The sequence below is a fragment of the Salmo salar genome, chromosome ssa03, assembly GCF_905237065.1.
Source record: "Salmo salar chromosome ssa03, Ssal_v3.1, whole genome shotgun sequence".
Lineage (NCBI taxonomy): Eukaryota > Metazoa > Chordata > Actinopteri > Salmoniformes > Salmonidae > Salmo > Salmo salar.
Window position 1 is genome coordinate 82,193,098 of NC_059444.1, and position 26,307 is coordinate 82,219,404.

Here is a 26,307-nt window from a genome sequence, read left to right on the forward strand (position 1 = left end):
CACCTCTACAACAAAGTATTGTAATTGTTTTGCTTTATTTTTGTGCGTCTACAACAATCTCCTTCAATTCTGGTTCCACCTCGCCCAGACAGGTTAATAATAACCACCACTCAGGAGGTTACTGACAGCTCAAGAGGTGTGATTAGATATGCAGAAAAATATACATATTTTTTACATAGATTTAAGCATTATGATTATGGCTCTAGATTCCAGGAAAAAGCTGTTCCAGGTGTTTAACATTTTTACATTTCACCAACTTCCAGACGGGTGACATGCTCTGAGGCGTCTGCATGGTCCTAAAGCACACAGATGCAACTTTTTGTATCACAGTTGACTGATATCACTGCGAGGGTGACAAAAAGTATTTTTTTGAATATGTGTGTGGGGGGGTTGTGCCCCTGCATATTGCCATGTAAAGAGAGAAAAATATGCAATTGTATAGCTATTCTATACATTTTGCAATGAGACTGACAGAATTTTTGAATGTTAAAGCAAATTTCCTGCTGTCACGTTTACTCCCACTCCCCCTCTCCAGTGCTCGACGCCGCTGGTCTACTAACCACCGGTCCTGGCAACCCATCATTACGCACACCTGCGCCTCATCATTAGGCACAACTGGATTTCATCACTTCCCTGATTACTTCCCCTTTACTTAGCCCTCTGTTGTCATCAGTCCTTATGTGTTATTGGTTTTTCTCTCACGTTTAGCACGCTTCCCATGTTTGTTATTTTGTATCTGTTCAGTATTAAAACGCACCTTCTGCACCTGCAGTCTGACTCCGGCGTATACGTTACAGGTATTCTACACATTTTGTCATGGCTTATGTGTTCATTGACTGAATATAAATATTGATTACACATTTATTTTACTTTGCTTACAAATCGTCCCGCTCCCAAATGTTATGCAAAATGTAGCTGAAGTTGTAACAAGCCTCTTGCGAGAGGGGGGTGTGTGTGGAATCAGGAGCAGGAGAGCAGATGGGTTCCAGTGAATCAAATGTTTTATTACAGGCGGTCCCAAAAGGCACAGCACAAACACAAAAGGCAACTGCACGAAATGTAGCCTCCACCCACAGGGATAGGAACAAAGTTCACACAGAGGCGATACCTCGACTCCGAATACTAGCGAACACAAATGTCCACGGTAAAAACACATACCGCACAAAACGAAACAAAATCCCGTGGTGCAGGCACGCACCCCTTACCGTACTAAATAGTAACAATCCTGCAGCGGGGGAATATAAACCAACCGAATCAGATACAACTAGACACAGGTGTGACAAACCAGACAGTGCTAAACGAAAAAAGAAAATGGGATCGGTGGCAGCTAGTAGGCCGGCGACGACGACCGCCGAGCACCGCCCGAACAGGAAGAGGAGCCACCTTCAGTGGAAGTCGTGACAGAAGTCAAGTGTCGAATATATTTCTACCAGCATGTTAAATGTGCAACCAAAAGGAAAAAAAACTCTAGACCACCTTTACTCCACAAACAGAGACGCGTACAAAGCTCTCCCTCGCCCTCCATTTGGCAAATCTGACCATAATTCTATCTTCCTGATTCCTGCTTACAAGCAAAAACTAAAGTAGGAAGAATCAGTGATTCGTCAAAAAGTGGTCAGATGAAGCAGATGCTAAGCAATAGGACTGTTTTGCTAACACAAACTGGAATATGTTCCAGGATTCTTCAAATGGCATTGAGGAGTACACCACAGTCACTGGTGTCGTGTCTTTGGCATCATTAAACTGAAGACTTATTTTTATCAAATAAATTCTCTATAATTATTATTACGTGATTAAACTAACTTAATCATGTACATTTAATTAACTAGGAAGTCGGGGCACCAAGGTAAATATTCAGATTACAAAGTTATAATTTTCCTAATATTACTTTCAGATATTTTAATATCTGATCAATTAGTCTTCTAATTAATGAATTATTCTTTACCTCACGTTAGTCTCATTCCAAACGTCGTAAATTGTTGGTTATCTGCACAAACCCAGTCTTCACTATGAATCATCCATACATCAATTGTCTTAAATCATTTATTTACTAACTAAAAAATCACAGAAATGCATAAACAAACAAACAGTTGATATAGTTACAAGGAAATGATAGGGGATGTGCCCTAGTGGGCTAAACCGGCATGGCGGCTTGGTAGACAAAAAGGGAAGTGAGTGTAGACTGACAAAGGCGAGAATTACGCAAATGAATCACTACACACTTGATAATTCTAACAATTGAAATGCTAATCCTTTGCACATGAACGCTCACTAATTCGGGAATAATTGCAATCAATATATATATATTTACGCTCAGTATGTCGTCGTGATCTCTGTTGGAAAGTTTGTTTCTGTTGGAGAGTTTGTTCGCCCTCTCTCTCTCTGCCGTGGTTAGAATGGATAGTTCAGACTAACATTCACCAATGTTGTTATAGAATAGATGTTTCGGCGGTTGTTGGCCTTCACATTCACGGGTACATCATTTCTAGCTGCAGACTAGAAATTAGTATCGAAGATTTGTTCTTATTCTGTCGGTATCGATAGTCTCAGAGTTTAACCACGTGGTATGGTTAAGAATTCAGCAATCTACTCAAACCTCTACTCAAGCCATCTCGGTTATCGTGGTAAGCTGGTCTGAAGATAAATTCCCATGGTGGGGGTTATATTCGGAAGAGCAGAAAAGGGCTGTCCCATGATGCCAGATCAATGTCTGTGCTCATGGGGCGGGCCTATGACTTAGTTGAACTCCAAAGGGAATTGGAGTTTCCTTCATTAAACAGTTTAAAATCACATTACATAATTTCACAAATAGTTGAATCTTTACTCATTCATTTTATACAACAATTAGATGCAAGTCTCACAACTAAGACTCTTGTATAAACAGAGTTATGGTAATGTGGCTGTATTGTCTCTCATGAGTTTCACAAAATTGTACAAAACGGACCAGTTCGTAGCTGGCTACTTCACCGACCGTTTATACATTCTCCAGAACATGAATATTGTTCAGTTCTCAAGTTCTGTGATGTGGAAGAAGTTCCTTTGTTCTCTCTATGAAAACTCCTCAAGGAATTTATGACCTGCCTAACAGAGCCTGTTGGTAGGGGGTGAGAGAGAGGGGGATGGTACTCACTATCCCCAAAGAGGACAACGTCATGACACTGGCTTCATCAAAAAGTGCATCGATGACATCGTCCCCACAGTGACTGCACGTACATACCCCAACCGGAAGCCATGGATTACGGGAAACATCCGCACTGAGCTAAAGGGTAGAGTTGCCGCTTTCAAGGAGCGAGACTCTAACCCGGAAGCTTATAAGAAATCCCGCTATGCCCTCCAACAAACTATCGAACAGGACTAAGATACAGGACTAAGATCGAATCGTACTACACCGGCTTCGACGCTCGTCGAATGTGGTAGGGCTGGCAAACTGTTAGACTACAAAGGGAAGCAAGTCGCGAGCTGTCCAGTGACACAAGACTACCAGACGAGCTAAATTACTTCTATGCTCGCTTCGAGGCAACGAACACTGAAACATGCATCAGAGCATCAGCTCTTCCGGATGACTGTGTGATCACACTCTCCGTAGCTGATGAGAGTAAGACCTTTTAAACAGGTCAACATTCACAAGGCCGCAGGGCCAGATAGATTACTAGGACGTGTACTCCAAGCATGCGCTGACCAACTGCAAAGTGTCTTCACTGACATTTCCAACCTGTTCCTGACTGAGTCTGTAATACCAACATGTTTCAAGCAGACCACCATAGTCCCTGTGCCCAAGAACACTAAGGTAACTAACTGAAAGGAATTTTACAATATCTGTACATTATAGGAACACCTGTAATTACAATGATTCATGTTTTGCTTTGGCATGAGATTAAGAATCAGTGGTAGAGGCTTTGTAAGTACATGAAGAGGTCAACTGTACAAAAGTCAGATGTCTGTGTTTGTGTGTTGACATATAAAAGTATTTGATCCCCTGCTGATTTTGTACGTTTGCCCACTGACAAAGAAATGATCAGTCTATAATTTTAATGGTAGGTTTATTTGAACAGTGAGAGACAGAATAACAACAAAAAAATCCAGAAAAACGCATGTCAAAAATGTTATAAATTGATTTGCATTTTAATGAGGGAAATAAGTATTTGACCCCCTCTCATTCAGAAAGATTTCTGGCTCCCAGGTGTCTTTTATACAGGTAACGAGCTGAGATTAGGAGCACACTCTTAAAGGGAGTGCTCCTAATCTCAGTTTGTTACCTGTATAAAAGACACCTGTCCACAGAAGCAATCAATCAATCAGATTCCAAACTCTCCACCATGGCCAAGACCAAAGAGCTCTCCAAGGATGTCAGGGACAAGATTGTAGACCTACACAAGGCTGGAATGGGCTACAAGACCATCGCCAAGCAGCTTGGTGAGAAGGTGACAACAGTTGGTGCGATTATTCGCAAATGGAAGAAACACAAAAGAACTGTCAATCTCCCTCGGCCTGGGGCTCCATGCAAGATCCCACCTCGTGGAGTTGCAATGATCATGAGAACGGTGAGGAATCAGCCCAGAACTACACGGGAAGATCTTGTCAATGATCTCAAGGCAGCTGGGACCATAGTCACCAAGAAAACAATTGGTAACACACTACGCCGTGAAGGACTGAAATCCTACAGCGCCCGCAAGGTCCCCCTGCTCAAGAAAGCACATATACATGCCCGTCTGAAGTTTGTCAATGAACATCTGAATGATTCAGAGGACAACTGGGTGAAAGTGTTGTGGTCAGATGAGACCAAAATGGAGCTCTTTGGCATCAACTCAACTCGCCGTGTTTGGAGGAGGAGGAATGCTGCCTATGACCCCAAGAACACCATCCCCACCGTCAAACATGGAGGTGGAAACAATATGCTTTGGGGGTGTTTTTCTGCTAAGGGGACAGGACAACTTCACCGCATCAAAGGGACGATGGACGGGGCCATGTACCGTCAAATCTTGGGTGAGAACCTCCTTCCCTCAGCCAGGGCATTGAAAATGGGTCGTGGATGGGTATTTCAGCATGACAATGACCCAAAACACACGGCCTAGGCAACAAAGGAGTGGCTCAAGAAGAAGCACATTAAGGTCCTGGAGTGGCCTAGCCAGTCTCCAGTCCTTAATCCCATAGAAAATCTGTGGAGGGAGCTGAAGGTTTGAGTTGCCAAACGTCAGCCTTGAAACCTTAATGACTTGGAGAAGATCTGCAAAGAGGAGTGGGACAAAATCCCTCCTGAGATGTGTGCAAACCTGGTGGCCAACTACAAGAAACGTCTGACCTCTGTGATTGCCAACAAGGGTTTTGCCACCAAGTACTAAGTCATGTTTTGCAGAGGAGTCAAATACTTATTTCCCTCATTAAAATGCAAATCAATTTATAACATTTTTGACATGTTTTTTCTGGATTCTTTTGTTGTTATTCTGTCTCTCACTGTTCAAATAAACCTACCATTAAAATTATAGACTGATCATTTCTTTGTCAGTGGGCAAACGTACAAAATCAGCAGGGGATCAAATACTTTTTTCCCTCACTATGTTCCAGTCTTACTTCTGCTAGGACATGGTAGCAATAGGAGGAAGAAGGATTTGGAAACTAACTGCAAATAACAATAAGCTGAACTCCGCCTAGCAGAGACATCTTTGTCTTTGTGTGGAAACTATACTTTCAGTTCCTGTTGATAATATGTTCCAGTCTTACTTCTGCTAGCACATAGTAGATAGGAGGAAGAATTATTGGGAAACTAACTGCAAATAACAATAAGCTGAACTCTGCCTAGCAGAGACATCTTTGTCTGTGTGAGGAAACTATACTTTCAGTTCCTGTTGATACTATGTTCCAGTCTTACTTCTGCTAGCACATGGTAGATAGGAGGAAGAATGATTGGGAAACTAACTGCAAATAACAAAAATCTGAACTCTGCCTAGCTGAACTCTGTCTGATTGTTTGCACCTGTTCCTTATTTGTGTATCTTGATTTGTGGTTATTTAAGCCTGTTTAGCCCGCCCAGGTTTGTGCGGGATTATTTTACGTCAGTGTACTTTTTGGATGTGCTGGCGATCTGCCTGATTTATTTTCTTTCCGGACTGTGTGCCCGTTGTGTATGGGTTGGTCACTTAGTTCACACGCCTGTTGTGTTGGCGTCGACCGTTGTCGTACCAGAGAAAAATAAATCTCATTTTTTCTTACCTCTGCTCTCTGCGCCTGACTCCTACCACCACTCCTAGCATTCGTGACAGAATCCCGCACCTGATTATGGAGTCAGCAGGAGCAGCCGCACCTCCTCTCCCATCGATGGAGGAAAGGGTCCTCCATCATACCAGCATTCTCCACCGGATCGGTTCAGCTATGGATCAGATGATGGAGTGGATGGACCGATGGGAGAGGAGTGGCCTCCCTACTGCATCTCCAGCTCCTCTTCCCCCTCCACCTGCTACCCCTCCTCCAGCGTCCGGACCCGGGGCCCTACGCCTGGCTCTCCCCAGGGAGTACGATGGAGCGGCGGCTGGGTGCCAGGGGTTCCTGCTGCAGCTGGAGTTGTACCTGGCTACCGTTCGTCCGTCTCCTGCTTAACGGGTCGTGCCCTGGAGTGGGCCAACGCAGTGTGGTATGGCCCAGACTCGGCAAGGGATCACTACCCCGAGTTCACCCGCCGTTTCCGGGCCGTGTTCGACCACCCACCAGAAGGCCGGGCGGCGGGTGAACGGCTGTTCCACCTGCGGCAGGAGACGAGGAGCGCACAGGACTTTGCTCTGGAGTTCCGGACCTTGGCTGCTGGAGCGGGGTGGAACGACAGGTCCCTGATGGACCACTATCGGTGTAGCCTCCGGGAGGACATCCGCCGGGAGCTAGCCTGTCGGGACACTACCCTCTCCCTGGATGAACTGATTGACATGTCCATTCGTCTCGACAACCTGCTGGCTGTCCGCGGGCGTCCAGACCGGGCCCTGTTGGTTCCACCTCCAGGCCCTCCAGCTCCCATCCCTATGGAGCTAGGGGGGGCCGCATCGAGGGGAACCGGAGGAGGAGGCTCCTCCTGTACCCGTTTTGGTCGGAGAGGACACACTGCTGACCAGTGCTGGAGGAGCTCCTCTGGGAATCGGGATGGCAGGCAGAGCACTCCTCGTTCACCCCAGGTGAGTAAGCACCAACCTCACCCAGAGCTCCCTATTGGTCATATGTTTATACTTGTAACTTTCCCTGAGTTTTCTCCCGCTTTCCAGCATAAGGCGCTGGTCGATTCAGGTGCAGCTGGAAACTTTATCGATCGTGGGCTCGGGTTAAGGCTAGGGATTCCCCTGGTGTCGTTGGACCAACCTTTCCGTGTGCACTCCTTAGATAGCCGACCATTAGGGTCAGGGCTGGTCAGGGAGGCCACGGTGCCACTGGACATGGTGACGCAGGGGGATCATGGGGAACGGATTAGTCTCTTCCTTATTGATTCGCCTGCGTTTCCGGTGGTGCTGGGGATTCCCTGGCTGGCCAATCACAATCCTGATATTTCATGGAAACAGGGGGCTCTCAGAGGGTGGTCAGAGGAGTGTTCAGGCAGGTGTAAAGGAGTTTCCATCGGTGCGACGACGGTGGAGAGTCCAGACCAGGTTTCCACTGTGCGCATTCCCTCTGAATATGCCGATTTGTCTATCGCCTTCTGTAAAAAGAGGGCGACCCGATTACCACCTCATCGACGAGGGGATTGCGTGATAAACCTCCAGGTAAACGCTACACTTCCCAGGAGTCACGTGTACCCATTGTCACAAGAGGAAACGCTGGCTATGGAGACAAATGTCACGGAATCTCTGAGACAGGGGTACATTCGGCCCTCCATGTCACCCGTCTCCTTGAGTTTCTTTTTCGTGAAGAAAAAGGATGGAGGTCTGCGTCCGTGCATTGATTATCGAGGTCTAAATCCATCACAGTAGGGTTTAGATACCCGCTACCTCTCATCGCTACGGCGGTGGAATCATTTCACGGAGCACGTTTTTTCACAAAACTGGATCTCAGGAGCGCGTACAATCTGGTGCGTATCCGGGGAGGAGACGAGTGGAAAACCGCGTTTAGTACCACATCGGGCCACTATGAGTACCTCGTCATGCCGTATGGGTTAAAGAATGCTCCAGCCGTGTTTCAATCCTTTGTCGACGAGATTCTCAGGGACCTGCACGGGCAGGGTGTGGTGGTGTATATTGATGACATCCTGATCTATTCCGCCACACGCGCCGCGCATGTATCCTTGGTGCGCAAGGCGAACCTGAGGGGAAAGTACTGGTGGCCCACCTTGGAAAAGGACGTGCGGTTTTATGTTTCCTCCTGCTCGGTGTGCGCTCAGAGCAAGGCTCCTCGACACCTGCCTAGAGGGAAATTACAGCCCCTCCCCATTCCACAGCAGCCGTGGTCACACTTGTCAGTGGACTTCCTCACCGACCTTCCCTTATCTCAGGGGAACACCACAATCCTGGTCGTTGTGGATCGGTTCTCGAAGTCCTGCCGTCTCATCCCGTTGCCCGGTCTCCCTACGGCTCTGCAGACTGCGGAGGCCCTGTTTACCCATGTCTTCCGGCACTACGGGGTGCCCGAGGACATCGTTTCTGATCGGGGTCCCCAGTTCACGTCCAGAGTTTGGAGGGCGTTCATGGAATGGTTGGGGGTCTCGGTCAGCCTGACCTTGGGTTTCCACCCCGAGAGTAATGGGCAGGTGGAGAGAGTGAACCAAGAGGTGGGTAGGTTTCTAAGGACGTATTGCCGGGACCGGCCCAGGGAGTGGGCGAGATACGTCCCATGGGCAGAGGTAGCCCAAAACTCCCTCCGTCACTCATCAACCAATATGTCACCGTTTCAGTGCGTGTTGGGCTACCAGCCGGTCCTGGCTCCATGGCACCAGAGCCAGACCGAGGCTCCTGCGGTGGAGGAGTGGGTGCAGCGCTCGAAGGACACTTGGAGAGCCGTCCAAGACGCACTCACTAAGGCGAGTGGACGGCAGAAGAAGAGCGCTGACAAGCACCGCAGTGAGACCCCTGTGTTTGCACCAGGGGATCGAGTCTGGCTCTCGGCTCGAAACCTACCCCTCCGCTTGCCCTGCCGGAAGCTGGGCCCGCGGTGTGTAGGGCCGTTTAAAGTCCTGAGGAGGATAAACGAGGTGTGTTACCGGTTACAACTTCCATCTTACTACCGTATTAACCCCTCGTTTCATGTGTCTCTCCTCAGGCCGGTGGTGGCTGGTCCCATGCAGGAAGGTGAGGTGCCGGAGGTCCCTCCACCCCCTCTGGACATTGGGGGGTCCCCGGCGTATACGATACGCGTCATTCTGGACTCCAGACATCGGGTGGGGGGCCTACAGTACCTCGTCGACTGGGAGGGGTACGGCGCGGAGGAGAGGTGCTGGGTACCAAGGAAGGACATTTTGGACCCCTCACTACTGAGGGATTTCCACCGCCTTCATGGGGATCGCCCTGCACCTCGTCCTCCGGGTCGCCCTCGAGGCCGGTGGCGGCGCGCTGCGGGAGCCGCGCGTCAGGAGGGGGGTACTGTCACGAATCCCACTGAAGGTGGCTCCCCTGCCTGCTCGGGCAGCGCTCGGCGGTCGTTGTCGCCGGCCTACTAGCCGCCGCTGATCCCTTTTTCCTTTTCTGTTGGTATGTCTGATTGTTTGCACCTGTTCCTTATTTGTGTATCTTGATTTGTGGTTATTTAAGCCTGTTTAGCCCGCCCAGGTTTGTGCGGGATTATTTTACGTCAGTGTGCTTTTTGGATGTGCTGGCGATCTGCCTGATTTCTTTTCTTTCCGGACTGTGTGCCCGTTGTGTATGGGTTGGTCACTTAGTTCACACGCCTGTTGTGTTGGCATCGACCGTTGTCGTACCAGAGAAAAATAAATCTCATTTTTCTTACCTCTGCTCTCTGCGCCTGACTCCTACCACCATTCCTAGCATTCGTGACAGCTGCCACTTATTTGAAATAAAAAAGTTGCAAATCTCTTACATTACTTTTCCTTATCTCATTTGCAGTAATGTTAGCATTCAATTATCACCTTACAAGATCTGAATCAAAACCCTTGGTAAACCCTCATTTAATATCATTTATTTTAATGCTGCTACTTATTTAAAGCAATTTCAGGCATTTCTAAGCAGTTCAGAAACCTATTTCATGAGGAAATTGAAATGACCTATTAATTGTCTTTCCTGTAAATGAGCCCACATTGATCAACTAAGAGTTTACCGTGAAATGTTTGGAAAGTAAAAAAAAAATATGCTGATACTTACCACATAAAGGCATTATTCTGCAAATGTATTCTGTGCTACTTACTCAGCTCTCTACAGCAAGCAAATACATTGAACATACTGAACAATATATGTGGCGTTGAATAAAGGAGTACAGCAGTATGGGTGTGGCTGTTCTTTGACATGTTCTGACTGGTTTTCATATTCAAGGTACAAAAAAACACCTCAGTGTGGTAGCCAATCTAACCCTAATTTCCCCTCTATAAAATAGAATGACCTTGCTCAATATATTACTGTGATTGAGCAATAGTGCGTAAACTAATTTAACCTAATAAAAAATCCTGTCATACAATATCTTTGGCTTTATTCAACTACATCATTTCTTGGCTGTAACATGTTCATGTAAAAAAAATGTCATGTTTCAAGCTAATGGTTTTCGCGGAAAAATTATATTTTTCTGAAAGTTTAAGAAAATAGCTTTCTTGCATCTTTTATTGAGTGTTTTTAAATGTAATAATAATAAGTGTTGCCAAAACTGAAAGTTATTTTGCAGTTTTCTACTTCGGTAGGGAAAAAATGACATGATACAAAACAATTATACCACACCGGCACCATTAGAAATGATCTATTAAAATAGTTAAGAAGTGAACATAGTTTTACACACACAATGTAATAACACACTTTTCAAAACTTAACAAGAAGAAGAGAACCTTTGGGATCAACATTTTCAATACAGTATTTATTTCCAGTCTTGTGAAATGTTGAGCATGGACAACATTTCCCTTAACAACAGTTGCAAACATACAGTGCCTACTGTAAGAAATATAATAACAAAGAAAGATGGTGAAGGGTGCAAGTAAAGAGTCACTCCTAATGTATGTACTAATCAATCACACCTCACCTTTAAACTGTGTCAAAGCAAAATACAGTAGGCCAAAACACTGTTTTTACAATCATGTTGGAATAATGGAGCACCTGCTGTGTGTGGAGCACCAGTTTAGGCTAGTTCTCTGTCACAACTGAATTCAACATTATTTAGTTGGGTTTATTTGTTCATAAAAAGTGTGAAAGGGTCTAAACAATCTAAGGTCCAGGCACTCAGGTGGGTTTTAATATTAAAAGCTGTTATTAACTGGACATAGAGCATATAAAAAACATGTACGTGTTTCATCAGAGTGAAAGTCATGGTGGATAGACAATGAATCGACTTGGAATAACCTCCTCATTCTAAAACACCTCATTCTGAGACTAAGCAAAGGTTTCTGTATAAATATTTGTCTTTGTAAACCCTGATGAAGGCTTGATGCAGAAACACGTAGATGTGACATTGTTTGGATACCTGTAGTGCTCCCGACACAATGTTTTCTCAATGCTTCAGAGTAGTTTCATATTTCACTCCACAAAGGTCACATGTAGACATAATCATAAAATTATATTATGTAATTTTGTTATTTTGCTTGAGTTTGTTTAAATGAGTGGTTCCCAAACTTTTTATAATCCTGTTCCCCTTCAAACATTCAACCTCCAGCTGATTACCTCCTCTAGCACCAGGGTCAGCGCACAATCAAATGTTGATTTTTGACATCATTGTAAGCCTGCCACACACATACTATACGATACATTTATTAAACATAAGAATGAGTGTGAGTTTTGAGTCACAACCCGGCTCGTGGGAAGTGACAAAGAGCTCTTAAAGGACCAGGACACAAATAATAATATAATATTAATCAATAATTTTGCTCTTTATGTAGCCATCTTACATATAAAAGCTTATTTGTTCTTCAAAGATGGTGAATAACTCACCACAGGTTAATGAGAAGGGTGTGCTTGAAAAGATGCACATTCAGTTGAAGTCGGAAGTTTACATACACCTTAGCCAAATGCAATTAAACTAAATTTTTCACAATTCCTGGTATTTAATCCCAGTACAAATTCCATGTTTTAGGTCAGTTAGGATCACCACTTTATTTTAAGAATGTGAAATGTCAGAATAATAGTAGAGAATGATTTATTTCAGCTTTTATTTATTTCATCACATTCCCAGTGGGTCAGAAGTTTACATACACTATATTAGTATTTGGTAGCATTGCCTTTAAATTGGATTGAGGTAAGGGCTTTGTGATGGCCACTCCAATACCTTGAGTTTGTTGTCCTTAAGCCATTTTGCCACAACTTTGGAAGTATGCTTGGGGTCATTGTCCATTTGGAAGACCCATTTGCGACAAAGCTTTAACTTCCTGACTGATGTCTTGAAATGTTGCTTCAATATATCCACATAATGTTCCTCCCTCATGATGCAATTTATTTTGTGATGTGCACCAGTCCCTCCTGCAGCAAAGCACCCCCACAACATGATAATGCCACCCCACTGCTTCACGGTGGGGAAGTTAATCTTCGGCTTGCAAGCTTCCCCTTTTTTCCTCCAAACATAACGATGGTCATTATGACCAAACATTTCTATTTTGTTTCATCAGACCAGAGGACATTTCTCCAAAAAGTACGATCTTTGTCCCCATGTGCAGTTGCAAACCGTAGTCTGGCTTTTTTATGGCGATTTTGGAGCAGTTGCTTCTTTCTTGCTGAGTGGCCTTTCAGGTTATGTCAATATAGGACTTGTTTACCTGTGGATATAGATACTTTTGTACCTGTTTCCTCCAGCATCTTCACAAGGTCCTTTGCTGTTGTTCTGGGATTGATGTGCACTTTTCGCACCAAAGTAAATACACCTCTAGGAGACAGAACACGTGTCTTTCCTGAGTGGTATGACGGCTGTGTGGTCCCATGGTGTTTATACTTGCGTACAATTGTTTGTACAGATGAACGTAGTACCTTCAGGCGTTTGGAAATTGCTGCCAAGGAACCAGACTATTGGAGGTCTGTAATTTATTTTCTGAGGTCTTGGCTGATTTCTTTTGAGTTTCCCATGATGTCAAGCAAAGATGCAGTGAGTTTGAAGGTAGGCCTTGAAATACATCCACAGGTACACCTCCAATTGACTCAAATTTTGTCAATTAGCCTGTCAGAATATTCTAAATCCATGACATTTTCTGGAATTTTCCAAGCTGTTTAAAGGCACAGTCAGCTTTGTGTATGTAAACTTCTGACCCACTGGAATTGTGATACAGTGAAATAATCTGTCTGTAAACAATTGTTGGAAAAATGACTTGTGTCATGCACAAAGTAGATGTCCTAACCGACTTGCCAAAACTATAGTTTGTTAACAAGAAATTTGTGGAGTGGTTAAAAAACGAGTTTTAATGACTCCAACTTAAGTGTATGTAAACTTCTGACTTCAACTGTAACTATGCAATGTTGGGTTGTATTGGAGAGAGTCTCAGTCTTAAATATTTTTCCACACCGAGAATCCACTCTCACATAGGTGTAGATAACCAGCGCACTTCTGTAAGTTGTAAAAGCGTTACATGGTCGCTGCCCATATCATTGCATAATGCAGTAGATACACGAGAGTTCAGGGGCCTTGCTTTAACAAAGTTAACCATTTTCACTGTAGTGTCCAAAACATCTTTGAAGCTGTCAGGCATTCCCTTGGCAGCAAGAGCCTCTTGGTGGATGCTGCAGTGGACCCAAGTGGCGTCGGGAGCAACTGCTTGCACGTGCGTCACCACTCCACTATGTCTCCCTGTCATGGCTTTTGCGCCATCAGTACAGATACCAACACATCTTGACCACCAAAGTCCAATTGATGTCACAAAGCTGTCCAGTACTTAAAAAATATCCTCTCCTGTTGTCCTGGTTTCCAGAAGAGGATGTCTTCCTTAATTGACCCCCCATAAACGTAATGGACATATACCAGGAGCTGTGCCAGGCCCGCCACATCTGTTGACTCATCCAGCTGTAACGCATAGAATTCACTGGCTTGTATGCGAAGCAGTAATTGTTTCAAAACATCTCCTACAATGTCACTGATGCGTCGTGAAACAGTGTTGTTTGATGAAGGCATTGTCTGTACAGTTTTTTTGGCCTTTTCCCCCAGGATTGTCCCAGCCATAGCAGGAAGAATTAAGTCCTCCACAATAGTATAGGGCTTGACTGTCCAAGCCACTCGGTAGCTCACCATATAAGACGCTTCTAGCCCCTTCTTATTAATGGTATCTGTTCCTTTTATACACGTCTTACTACTCGAAAGTCGTCTTTATTCTCACTCAAAAAACTCCCGTGGCTTATTTTTTCAAATTGTCATGTTTCGTTTCTAAATGTCTGCACAAGTGTGGCGGTTTCCCGCGAGAGAGTAACGGTTAATGTGGTTGGATGTTAATTATTTGACTAGGCTACCTGCATTTTACATTATGCTTTTCTTTCGCTGAACACTAGATGGTTTAATTTTATTTTTGGCAGTGAAACGAAGCTACTCAGGCGGGAAAAAAAACTCACCCAAATGTATAGCCCCGTTGGAAAATATAAATGTACTGTTTCAAAATGTGAAGATATTAAATTGTTTATGTTTTTTTATATATATAAAAAAAATGTGAATCACATTTTTATTTGGCGTACCCCTGACGGCATTTTTCTGGCATTTCTTCTGGCATTGCGCGTACCCCGTATCCCAGTTTGGGAATACCTGTTCTGGAGGGTAGTATAGTGCAGGGTCTGGTTTGATTGTTCTAGAGGGTAGTATAGTGGAGGGTCTGGTGTGATTGTTCTGGAGGGTAGTATAGTGGAGGGTCTGGTGTGATTGTTCTGGAGGGTAGTATAGTGTAGGGTCTGGTGTGATTGTTCTGGAGGGTAGTATAGTGCAGGGTCTGGTGTGATTGTTCTGGAGGGTAGTATAGTGCAGGGTCTGGTGTGATTGTTCTGGAGGGTAGTATAGTGCAGGGTCTGGTGAAAGCTGCCTTATTGACTCTGCACTTGGCTAACTCCTGCTGCAGCAGCCTCCACACACACATTGAGGACGTTGTGAGAGAGAGAAGCATGTAGTGCTTAATATTGAGGCAGTGCTTATTTTCCTGTAATAGCAAACTGGCTCTAATTAAGATCCTACATCTGTAGGCACTGCTGTGTTATTCTCCTCTGAGCTCTGTGAGCTGCCATGCAATCATGGGTTCTTCTGGGTGCCTTTTGACGTTTACAGTCAGTGAAGATATAAGCATGGTTCCAGGTAGTAAATTCAGTCTGACTGCATTGATTATTGATCCCACCACAACACACTCAGCCCACTGTGAAGTACAGTACCTTTCCCTGCCCTGAGACTAAAAGTTGTCTTTGCACAGCACACCTGTGATATGCTGAACCTAAACAGTTAAAAACAGTCAGTTTGTACTCTCCATTCCCCCCTGACTTCTCAGTGCTCTCTCTCACCCTAGCAGTGCCCTCCAGGGAGCATGTGTTCCCTACAGGGGGGCAGAGTGACCTTGGCACTGCAGACGGTCACAGTGTGCCCCTATGTGGGTAAAGCTGCACTCTACAGGATGTTGGGGTTAGACAGGAGACACCGCCCCTAGCCTGGGTATTAGATGTTGGGGGGTAGACAGGAGACACCGCCCCTAGCCAGGGTATTAGATGTTGGGGGGTAGACAGGAGACACCGCCCCTAGCCAGGGTATTAGGATGTTGGGGTTAGACAGGAGACACCGCCCCTAGCCAGGGTATTAGGATGTTGGGGTTAGACAGGAGACACCGCCCCTAGCCAGGGTATTAGGATGTTGGGGTTAGACAGGAGACACCGCCCCTAGCCAGGGTATTAGGATGTTGGGGGTAGACAGGAGACACCGCCCCTAGCCAGGGTATTAGGATGTTGGGGTTAGACAGGAGACACTGCCCCTAGCCAGGGTATTAGCATGTTGGGGGGTAGACAGGAGACACCGCCCCTAGCCAGGGTATTAGCATGTTGGGGGGTAGACAGGAGACACCGCCCCTAGCCAGGGTATTAGGATGTTGGGGGTAGACAGGAGACACCGCCCCTAGCCAGGGTATTAGATGTTGGGGGTAGACAGGAGACACCGCCCCTAGCCAGGGTATTAGGATGTTGGGGGGTAGACAGGAGACACCACCCCTAGCCAGGGTATTAGGATGTTGGGGGGTAGACAGGAGACACCGCCCCTAGCCAGGGTATTAGGATGTTGGGGTTAGACAGGAGACAGTCCACATAACATGGAGTGGGGAACAGGGGCACACAGAGTATTCTTAAAGGTCCAATGCAGCTGTTTTCATCTCAATAATAAATAATTTCTGGGCAACAAATAAGTATTTTACTGTGATTGTTTTCAATTAAAATGGTCAGAAATAAACAAAGAGCAATTTCTCAAGCAATTAATTTTGCTAGGACTGTCTGGGAGTGGTCTGAGTGGGGAGGTGAAAACTGAAAACTAGCTGTTATTGGCAGAGAGGTTTGGAACTCTCTTTCTTATTGGTATATTAACAAACGTGCTGCCAGATGATGTCATCAGGCATGCCAAAACTCCATCCCACCAAAACAGGCTGAAATTTCAGGCAGTCTTTTCAGACAGCTCCAACACTAAAATGGCATTATTATAATTTTCACAATTTCACAGTATTATTCCAACCTCATATACAGTATATAAAACACAAGTAAATCTAATTTTTGACTGCTCTAGTCTTTTAACATTGTGTGTGAGGTAACAACATAGACAACTCTCTGCTAATATCCCATCCAACCTGGTGTGGCCTCTAGCATGATCTGTAGCTGGCACACACACTCTCTGGAAGAGCACACACACTCCCCGGAAGAGCGCACACACTCCCCAGAAGAGCGCACACACTCCCCAGAAGAGCACACACGCTCCCTAGAAGAGCACACACTCTGTGGAAGAGCACACACACTTTGTGGAAGAGCACCCGCACTCTGTGGAAGAGCACACAGTCACATTGAGATGTGTTGGTCTGTGTAGGAGAGCCAGGTGGAGCAGCAGGCAGGAGGAGGAAAGAAAAGCCCATAATTGGCTCTGGATGGGATGGTGTAATCCTGAGGTCTTAGGGCCAGGAGGACACAACACACACAGGCCTGGGGATTGACTGAGGGAGGAGGCCTCTACAGCCAGAGCCCCTGTTTATATGTTGGAGGCCTTTAGAGAAGGAGTGTCATCTGAGAACAGCCTGGCCGTGTGTGGGACCCACCCCCTGTTCTTCCTTCTGTGTTGCATTGTTTTAAATGGCTGCCACATGTTGATGTTCAGAATTTTGTGTTATGGACTCTAACTGTGGTGGTTGCAACATTGAATGAGACCATGTGTTTGTGCTTACATTTTGTTCCCGCCTCCCATCTCCATTACAGGAAGGGAAGTTCTTGATCACAGTCAGTCAGCTAAGACGATTTTCTCCTCCTCAACTGCCCTGCTTGTCTGTCAGGGGGATTTAGATGGCTGACATACAAAGGAGAGGAGACCCAACCTACTGTAGGAGAACACTACCCTACTGCTGTGTGTTTAACATCAAATCACGATTGTTAGTACCTTTGTGTGTGTGCGCGCACAAGCACAAGCAATAGACAAGACTCAAGTATACTCTCTGAAAGAGTCTGTTTCTAAGAGCCAATAATGATTTAGATGTGTTCTATGATGGAATGTTGGCACTGGTCTTGGCCCTGCCTACATCCTCAGCCAGGGGGTGTGGTCTGGTATGAGAGAGAGAGAGAGTTTCAAGCTTCCGCAGCAGTAGTGTCCAATTCTATATTCACATTCCGTCTCCAATCCACATCTTACTGGCTCAAACTGGTATATTATTTTACATTTACATGATCTTATCCAAAAGGTCCATATATTTTCATACTGGTCCCCCATGGGATATGAACCCACAACCCTGGTGTTGCAAGCACCATGTTCTACCAACTAAGCCACACAGGACTGGTATATGGTGTCCTTATCCATTCTATTATATATCTGTTTGGGCCTCTCCTCTTTCACACACAGTCCTCGTTCTTTCTCCATTTGTATGTTTTCCTGGTGTTTATTAGGTGAGTCATTTCCTGAGAGCCCAGTGTTCAGCTCCAGGAACAGTTTCTATGGTAACATTCTCTCCCTACTGAGCTGCTACAGCTGTCCCAATGCTGTGTTGCTGTTGTTTACAAAACAAAGTGTCTCTCTCTAGTTTATATGTGTGACTAAGATACAGACAATGGATGGGAGGAAGTTGGGAATGTTCGTATTAATCATCTTATGCTAACTAAGCCCTGGGCCTGCATTAATAAAGCTCTTAGAGTAGAAGTGCTGATCTGGGATCAGTTTAGCCTTTTAGGTGATAACGAATAAGTTAACTGTTATGAATACTGTCCCTGACTGACTCAGATGTGGGGGGGGGGGGTTGTTGATTTTATGTTGAGGTAAGCTGAAACCACAGAAGTGCTGATCTGATTCAGACCAAGGCCTCTGTCTTACAGCAAATGATAAGAAACTCAGGCACTGTGAGTCATACAGTAGCTAAATTCACCACACCTCTCTTTCTCTCTCCCTTCCCCCTCTGTTTCTATCTCTCTCCCTCTCTTTCTTGCCATCTAATTTCTTCTCCCTTGCTCTGTCTCTCTTGCCATACCACACTGTATCATCTCTCTTCCCCTGTCCACTCTTTTCTCTCTTTGCCATCTCACTATCCCACTCTCTTGCCATCTCCTCTCTTCCTCTCATCTCTTTCTCCTGTCTCTTTCTTCTCTCTCTCTCTCTTTCCCTATCCTTCTGTCCTTAGCTCCAGCTACTCGACTGTGGCCCTAGAGTTTGAGAAGGTGCATCAGATCGCTCCCGTGTTCAACTCGCCCAGGATGTCGCGGCGGAGCCTGCGTCTGCAGACCACTGGTGGTCTCTATGGCAACGACAGCCTGGCTGACTTCTCCTCCCAGAACCACAGCAGCGGAGGGTCCAGTCAGAGAGAGTCATGGTCAGACTACACAGGGTACAGTCAGAGAGTCACGGTAAGACTACACAGGGTCCAGTCAGAGAGAGTCACGGTCAGACTACACAGGGTCCAGTCAGAGAGAGTCATGGTCAGACTACACAGGGTCCAGTCAGAGAGAGTCACGGTCAGACTACACAGGGTCCAGTCAGAGAGAGTCACGGTAAGACTACACAGGGTCCAGTCAGAGAGAGTCATGGTCAGACTACACAGGGTCCAGTCAGAGAGAGTCATGGTCAGACTACACAGGGTCCAGTCAGAGAGAGTCATGGTCAGACTACACAGGGTCCAGTCAGAGAGAGTCATGGTCAGACTACACAGGGTCCAGTCAGAGAGTCATGGTCAGACTACACAGGGTCCAGTCAGAGAGAGTCATGGTAAGACTACACAGGGTCCATTCAGAGAGAGTCACGGTCAGACTACACAGGGTCCAGTCAGAGAGAGTCATGGTCAGACTACACAGGGTTCAGTCAGAGAGAGTCATGGTCAGACTACACAGGGTCCAGTCAGAGAGAGTCATGGTCAGACTACACAAGGGAAGGGAGTCAATGGACACACACAAACGCACTCATGCAGACACAAAAGTTAGAAACATTAGCCTTATATTAACATTAAACATATACACACAGAGGCAGCTGGAGGCAGGTACACACAGAGACAGCTGGAGGCAGATACACACAGAGACAGCTGGAGGCAGGTACACACAGAGGCAGCTAGAGGCAGGTACACACAGAGGCAGCTGGAGGCAGATACACACAGAGACAGCTGGAGGCAGGTACACACAGAGACAGCTGGAGGCAGGTACACACAGAGGCAGCTGGAGGCAGGTACACACAGAGGCAGCTGGAGGCAGGTAGACACAGAGACATGCACACACTGACTTCTATAATCTCTACCAATCTCTCTCCTGTCTCTCAGGATGGTGAGGAGCAGAAAGCAGCAGCAGCAGTCTGCCTCCAGCTCCCGGTCCCTGAACCAGTCCCTGTCCCTGAACCAGACTCCACGCAAGACCCTCTCCTTCTCCACTACCAACACTCCCTCTACGGGCTGCACCACTGCCAGCGATGCCTCCCTGCTCTCCTCCATCCTGGACCAGTCCAGCCTCCGCCAGCGATCCACCACCACTACTACCACAGACGGCTACTGGGGTCAGTCCAAGAGGAAAGGGCAGGGCATGAGTCATACGATCAGAGGAAGGGTTACGTTTGATAGAGAGGATACATTAACTCTTTTCTTGTCCCAGACCTGTACATAAAAAGAGGGGTTGGGGGGGCACACAATGCAAATAGTCCGGGTAGCCATTTGATTACCTGTTCAGGAGTCTTATGGCTTGGGGGTAAAAACTGCCAAACTGTTGAGAAGCCTTTTTGTCCTAGACTTGGCACTCCGGTACCGCTTGCCATGTGGTAGTAGAGAGAACAGTCTATGACCGGGGTGACTGGGGCTTTGACAATTTATAGGGCCTTCCTCTGACACCGCCTGGTGTAGAGGTCCTGGATGGCAGGCAGCTTAGCCCCAGTGATGTACTGGGCCGTACACACTACCCTCTGTAGTGCCTTGCGGTCAGAGGCCGAGCAGTTGCCATACCAGGCGGTGATGCAACCAGTCAGGATGCTCTCGATGTTGCAGCTGTAGAACCTTTTGAGGATCTCAGGACCCATGCCAAATCTTTTTAGTTTCCTGAGGGGGAATAGGCTTTGTCGTGCCCTCTTCACGACTTTCTTGGTATGTTTGGACCATTCTAGTTTGTTGTTGATGTGGACACCAAGGAACTTGAAGCTCTCAACCTGCTCCACGACAGCCCCATCGATGAGAATGGGGGCATGCTCGGTCCTCCTTTTCCTATAGTCCACAATCATCTCCTTAGTCTTGGTTACGTTGAGGGATAGGTTGTTATTCTGGCACCATCTGGCCAGGTCTCTGACCACCTCCCTATAGGCTGTCCCGTCGTTGTCAGTGATCAGGCCTGCCACTGTTGTGTCATCTGCAAACTTAATTATGGTGTTGGAGTCGTGCCTGGCCATGCAGTCGTGGGTGAACAGGGAGTACAGGAGGGGACTGAGCACGCACCACTGGGGAGCTCCAGTGTTGAGGATCAGCGTGGCAGATGTGTTGCAACCTACCCTCACCACCTGGGGGCGGCCCGTCAGGAAGTCCAGGATCCAGTTGCAGAGGGAGGTGTTTAGTCCCAGGATCCTTAGCTTAGTGATGAGCTTTGAGGGTACTATGGTGTTGAACGCTGAGCTGTAGTCAATGAATAGCATTCTCACATAAGTGTTCCTTTTGTCCAGGTGGGAAAGGGCAGTGTGGAGTGCATTAGAGATTGCATCATCTGTGGATCTGTTTGGGGACGCTTGTCTATTGCTTGATCACAGCACTTTTCCAGGAAGTAAACACAGGCTTGCTTTAAGTCTAGCTCTGATGTGGAAAAAATAATGATATTTTGAGACCATATAAATGGACTGATGAGAAATATATGAAGAAATGGTTTTCTAGTCAGAGTTGTACTTAAAAAGGTTCCTCTTGTGTGTGTGTGTTTCCCCCAGGGAGGAGTTCAAGGACGGACCACAGCTCAACGGGTGCGAACGGCGGCGTCAACACTGGGCCGCACAGCCACGGCATGGTCGCCAACGGTTACATCTCTAAAGACTGTTCCATACACTCTGAGAGGAAAGAAGCTCTCACCACATACTCCTCCTCTTCCTCGTCTCAGGCTGCCTCTGCTGCAGCAGCTGCTGCCGCCTTCTCCTCTTCCTCGTCTCAGGCTGCCTCTGCTGCTGCAGCAGCTGCCGCCATCTCCTCATCATCATCAGCTTCATCCTCCAGTTTATACTGCATGGTCAAGAGTCAGAGGAGCAAGACAGGTGAGAACCGTACCTAGTGTGCACACAACTGACTGGGGAGTGAAACAGGGTTGTGATCATTAGGCACCAAACGGAAGAAAACAGACTGAAACATGGAGGGACAACCTGGACGCTCATTTTCATTTTCTATTGCAAAACGCTTTCTGTTGCATTCCCTAATGAACACGACCCAGTGTTCCTGTCCTAAGAAAAAGGTAAACAGGAGGTTATTTCTGTTTGATGGTTTAGAAACCTGTGCATATCACACTGTTTCCTTAATTTATAAAATCTCTGAGTCTCGATAGAAGAGCACTTTAAAAGCCCAGAATGCCCAAAATAAGTTAAAATGATCAGTCAACCAGTTATTTCTTGTGTTTCTCTGTTTCTGTTCGCTTGTTAGTGCTAATGCTATGTGGGTTTCTACTTAGGAGAAGGACCCATTTCTCCACCTTTTATATGTCCGGCTAAGTTAACTAACCTGCTGTCCTTTCTCTGTCTAGGTCTCCTGGTGTCAGTCTCTAACACGTGTGTCCACTACAGCAGACGAGCCCTGGCCCCCATAGTGTCCCTGGTGACACTGCTCTTCCAGAACATTCTGTGGCTGGGCACTAGGGCCAGGAGCCACTCAGGCAAAGATATACGAGATGCTTACTACTGGGGTCTATTCAGAGGGGCGCAACTTTACAAAATGTTCATGTAGAAATGCATTATGTAGAACAGATATGGTGCAGAATTGGGCATCATATCAGCTCTATTCATTGTATTTCTATCTGCAAATTTTACCTCACTGAATTCCCCCGTTATACTACTTCCCTTCCCACCCATCTCTCTCTCCTTCTTTTTTTTACTGTCTTTCATGGTTTGATTTATTCAAAGCTGTTAAACTTTCATTCAAACCCAACCCCTTTGCTTTGTGTAACCAGCCATCATATTGGTTTCGTCCGCTCGGGACTTTTTCTTTTATGACATGATTAGTAATCGATGTATGATCCATCCTGTGTATATTTCTGTGTGATTATTTAGGTATTTAGTAAATAAATAATTAAGCCAATTTTTGTATTGCTGATTCGACTTGTTAGCTAGGGTTTGTGCAGATAACCAATAATTGTATGACGTTCAGAAGAGACTGAATAAGGTGATGATTAATAATTGACTGCTATTGATATAAAAGATCTTCAGATCTTGAAGAGTTTATTCGGAAGACAGCAGCTCTAGAAACACTCCTCCGTGGTGCCCCAGGTTCTTAACGAGTTAATTGTTGCATGGTTTAATTCAATCACTTAATCAATCAAACGTTAGGTAATCGATTTGATAAAATAGCCTGTCATATAATTGAATCTGTCAGAGACACGACAGCCATCATTGTAAATAAGAATTTGTTCTTAATTGACTTTCCTAGTAAGTGTATTTAACTATATGTCACAAGTAAAAGCCTTGGGTAGCGAGTTGATACAATTCCAAATCTGGAATTTTAAACCACCCTCTGACTTAGGAAGATATAAAACTTTCCTTTTTATTCTATTAATTTTATTTGAATGCTTTTACATTTCATACATTATTTGGAACATTTATTTGACTTTTGATTTGTTAAGTGATATACATTTTTTTCTTCTGAGTTGCGTAGATGTTTATTGCATTTAATATTACATAATGTTTCATTCATTCATTTGTTTGTGTTTTGTTTGTTTGCTTTTCCTCCTTGTCTGCCATCCATCCGTCATGTGGTCTGCCTCAGGTGACGACTGTAAAGGGAAGCAGCACCTGGAGACCAACACACTGGTCCACAGTCACACACAGATCTCCAGAACTCACCGTCTACAGGGGGGTCTGTGGACCCTTATAGCTTACACAGGTTAACCCCCTTCCTCCTCTCCCTGACTTCCTTACTGATCTAATACACATACAGGTTAACCCCCTTCCTCCTCCTCCTGGCATCCTTACTGATCTAATACACATACAGGTTAACCCCCTTCCTCCTCCTCCTGGCTTCCTTACTGATCTAATACACATACAGGTTAACCCCCATCATCCTCTCCCTGGCTTCCTTACTGATCTAATACACATACAGGTTAACCCCCATCATCCTCTCCATGGCTTCCTTACTGATCTAATACACATACAGGTTAACCCCCTTCCTCCTCCTCCTGGCTTCCTTACTGATCTAATACATACACAAGTTCCCAGTTTGGGAATACCTGGTTTAAATCATGTCCCGATGGACAGGCTTGTTCTCTGAATTCAACCATTATTTGGTTTGGTTGGCTTTGTTTCAAATTGTTCTATGCTATGGCACATTTTAGTATCAACTTGTGGTGATAGATATTGTATCTTGTGGATGTAGGCCTACATGTTTTTATATAAAAAAAAATATATATTTTTAGGGGCCAGTGTGTTCCTCTTTTTCTAACAGTGTTACTATCTAATATATTGTAGGAATAGGCATGAATGACACCTGTGGTCTCAGTGTGTGAGTGTAGGCCCATGTGTTGCTGGGGCGGTGGGCCTCACCATGCCCAGGTACAATCTATCTGTTTGGTGACACAGTCAACACTGCCTCCAGGATGGAATCAAAAACAAGGCATAAGTCCTCTCAACTGCCACCAGAAAGCCCAATATGGCTAAAAGATGAAGCAATTCTAGGCTACGTTTTATCAATTGCTTTATCCCACACTCCCAAAATAGGATTTTTCCTGCCATGTTGTTTGCAGCATACTGAATCTGAGAAAAGGCCTACTTGTTATGAAATGGGTGGATGTACTTCTTATGGAAAGAACAGAACAGAAGAAACATGTACGTCGCTGAACAAGTCTAGACAAATGAGAAGATTGATTGGCACAAAAGTAGGCCTACTTCATAACAATAGAACCTTGTGTGAAAGAAGAATTCAAGACTAAATGTAATTTGATACTACAGTGTAGAATGTGTTCTCACTATACCAATGTCACTGTTCCTTCCCTCTTTCTCCTTCCCTTTCTCTTCTTCCCTCTCTCACACTCAAACCTCTCATGCCAGTAAATGTATTGCTAATTATAGTCTTCCTGTAACCCCAACTGTTGTATTGGTTGATGTTTTCTTGAAGTCAGAGTGCATCATACATTTTGTTTTAACAGGGATTTGATTTGAAAAGGCTGTGTTGGAGTGCAATGTCACATCTCAATGTCTTTGACTTGCAAACATACAGGCTAAATGAGTTGAACTACTGAATGTACAGTACCAGTTAAAGTTTGGAAACACCTACTCATTCAAGGGTTTTTCTTGATTTTTACTATTTTCGACATTGTAGAATAATAGTGAAGACATCAAACCTATGAAATAACACATATGGAATCATGTAGTAACCAAAAAAGTGTTAACCTGTTAGGGCTAGGGGGCAGTATTGACACGGCTGGATAAAAAACGTACCCGATTTAATCTGGTTACTACTCCTGCCCAGTAACTAGAATATGCATATAATTATTGGCTTTGGATAGAAAACACCCTAAAGTTTCTAAAACTGTTTGAATGGTGTCTGTGAGTATAACAGAACTCCTATGGCAGGCCAAAACCTGAGAAGATTTCAAGCAGGAAGTGGCCTGTCTGAGAAGTAGTGTTTCATCTTGGCTCTTTTTATTGAAGACTCAGGATCTGTGCAATAACGTGACACTTCCTACGTCTTCCATAGGGTCTCAGAGCCCGGGAAAAAGTTGAACGATATCGAGGCAGGCTCTGGCTGAAACACTATCGCTTTTGGCAAGTGGCCACTCAGAGTACTATGGGCTTAGGCGCGTGCCCGCTTCGACCGAATGCTTTCTTTTCCTTTGTCTGTTTATCTAAACGCAGATTCCCGGTCGGAATATTATCGCTTTTTTATGAGAAAAATGGCATAAAAATTGATTTTAAATAGCGGTTGACATGCTTCGAAGTACGGTAATGGAATATTTAGAATTCTTTTGTCACGAATTGCGCCATGCTCGTCAGCCTTATTTAGCCTTCAGGATAGTGTCTAGAACGCACGAACAAAACGCCGCTGTTTGGATATAACGATGGATTATTTTGGACCAAACCAACATTTGTTATTGAAGTAGAAGTCCTGGAAGTGCATTCTGACGAAGACAACAAAGGTAATAACATTTTTCTTATAGTAAATCTGACTTTGATGAGTGCTAAACCTGCTGGGTGTCTAAATAGCTAGCCCTGTGATGCCGGGCTATCTACTGAGAATATTGCAAAATGTGCTTTCACCGAAAAGCTATTATAAAATCGGACATATCGAGTGCATAGAGGAGTTCTGTATCTATAATTCTTAAAATAATTGTTATGCTTTTTGTGAACGTTTATCGTGAGTAATTTAGTAAATTCACCGGCAGTGTTCGGTGGGAATGCTAGTCACATGCT

At 45.3% G+C, this 26,307-nt stretch overlaps 2 protein-coding genes across 3 annotated transcripts in view; one reads left to right on the plus strand and one right to left on the minus strand.

Moving 5' to 3' along the window:
• LOC106601861 (nuclear GTPase SLIP-GC) overlaps positions 1-10,294 on the minus strand; it is a 54,580-nt gene extending 44,286 nt beyond the window's left edge. The window contains exon 1 of the mRNA XM_045715614.1: positions 10,278-10,294. The gene's annotated coding sequence lies outside the window, so the exon portion shown is untranslated. The remainder of the gene's footprint in view (positions 1-10,277) is intronic.
• LOC106601859 (uncharacterized serine-rich protein C215.13-like) lies at positions 667-25,024 on the plus strand. 2 transcript variants are annotated; one of them, XM_014194274.2, is made up of 5 exons: positions 667-797; positions 18,887-19,109; positions 20,009-20,238; positions 21,637-21,954; positions 22,434-25,024. In XM_014194274.2, the coding sequence occupies exons 2-5, from the start codon at positions 19,003-19,005 to the stop codon at positions 22,631-22,633; spliced, it is 855 nt and encodes a 284-aa protein (XP_014049749.1). In that variant the 5' UTR covers positions 667-797; positions 18,887-19,002; the 3' UTR covers positions 22,634-25,024. The 2 variants fall into 2 exon arrangements, with proteins under 2 accessions (XP_014049749.1, XP_045571576.1); XM_045715620.1 differs by lacking the exon at positions 667-797 and adding an exon at positions 13,027-13,191.
• Positions 25,025-26,307: the final 1,283 nt, after the last annotated feature.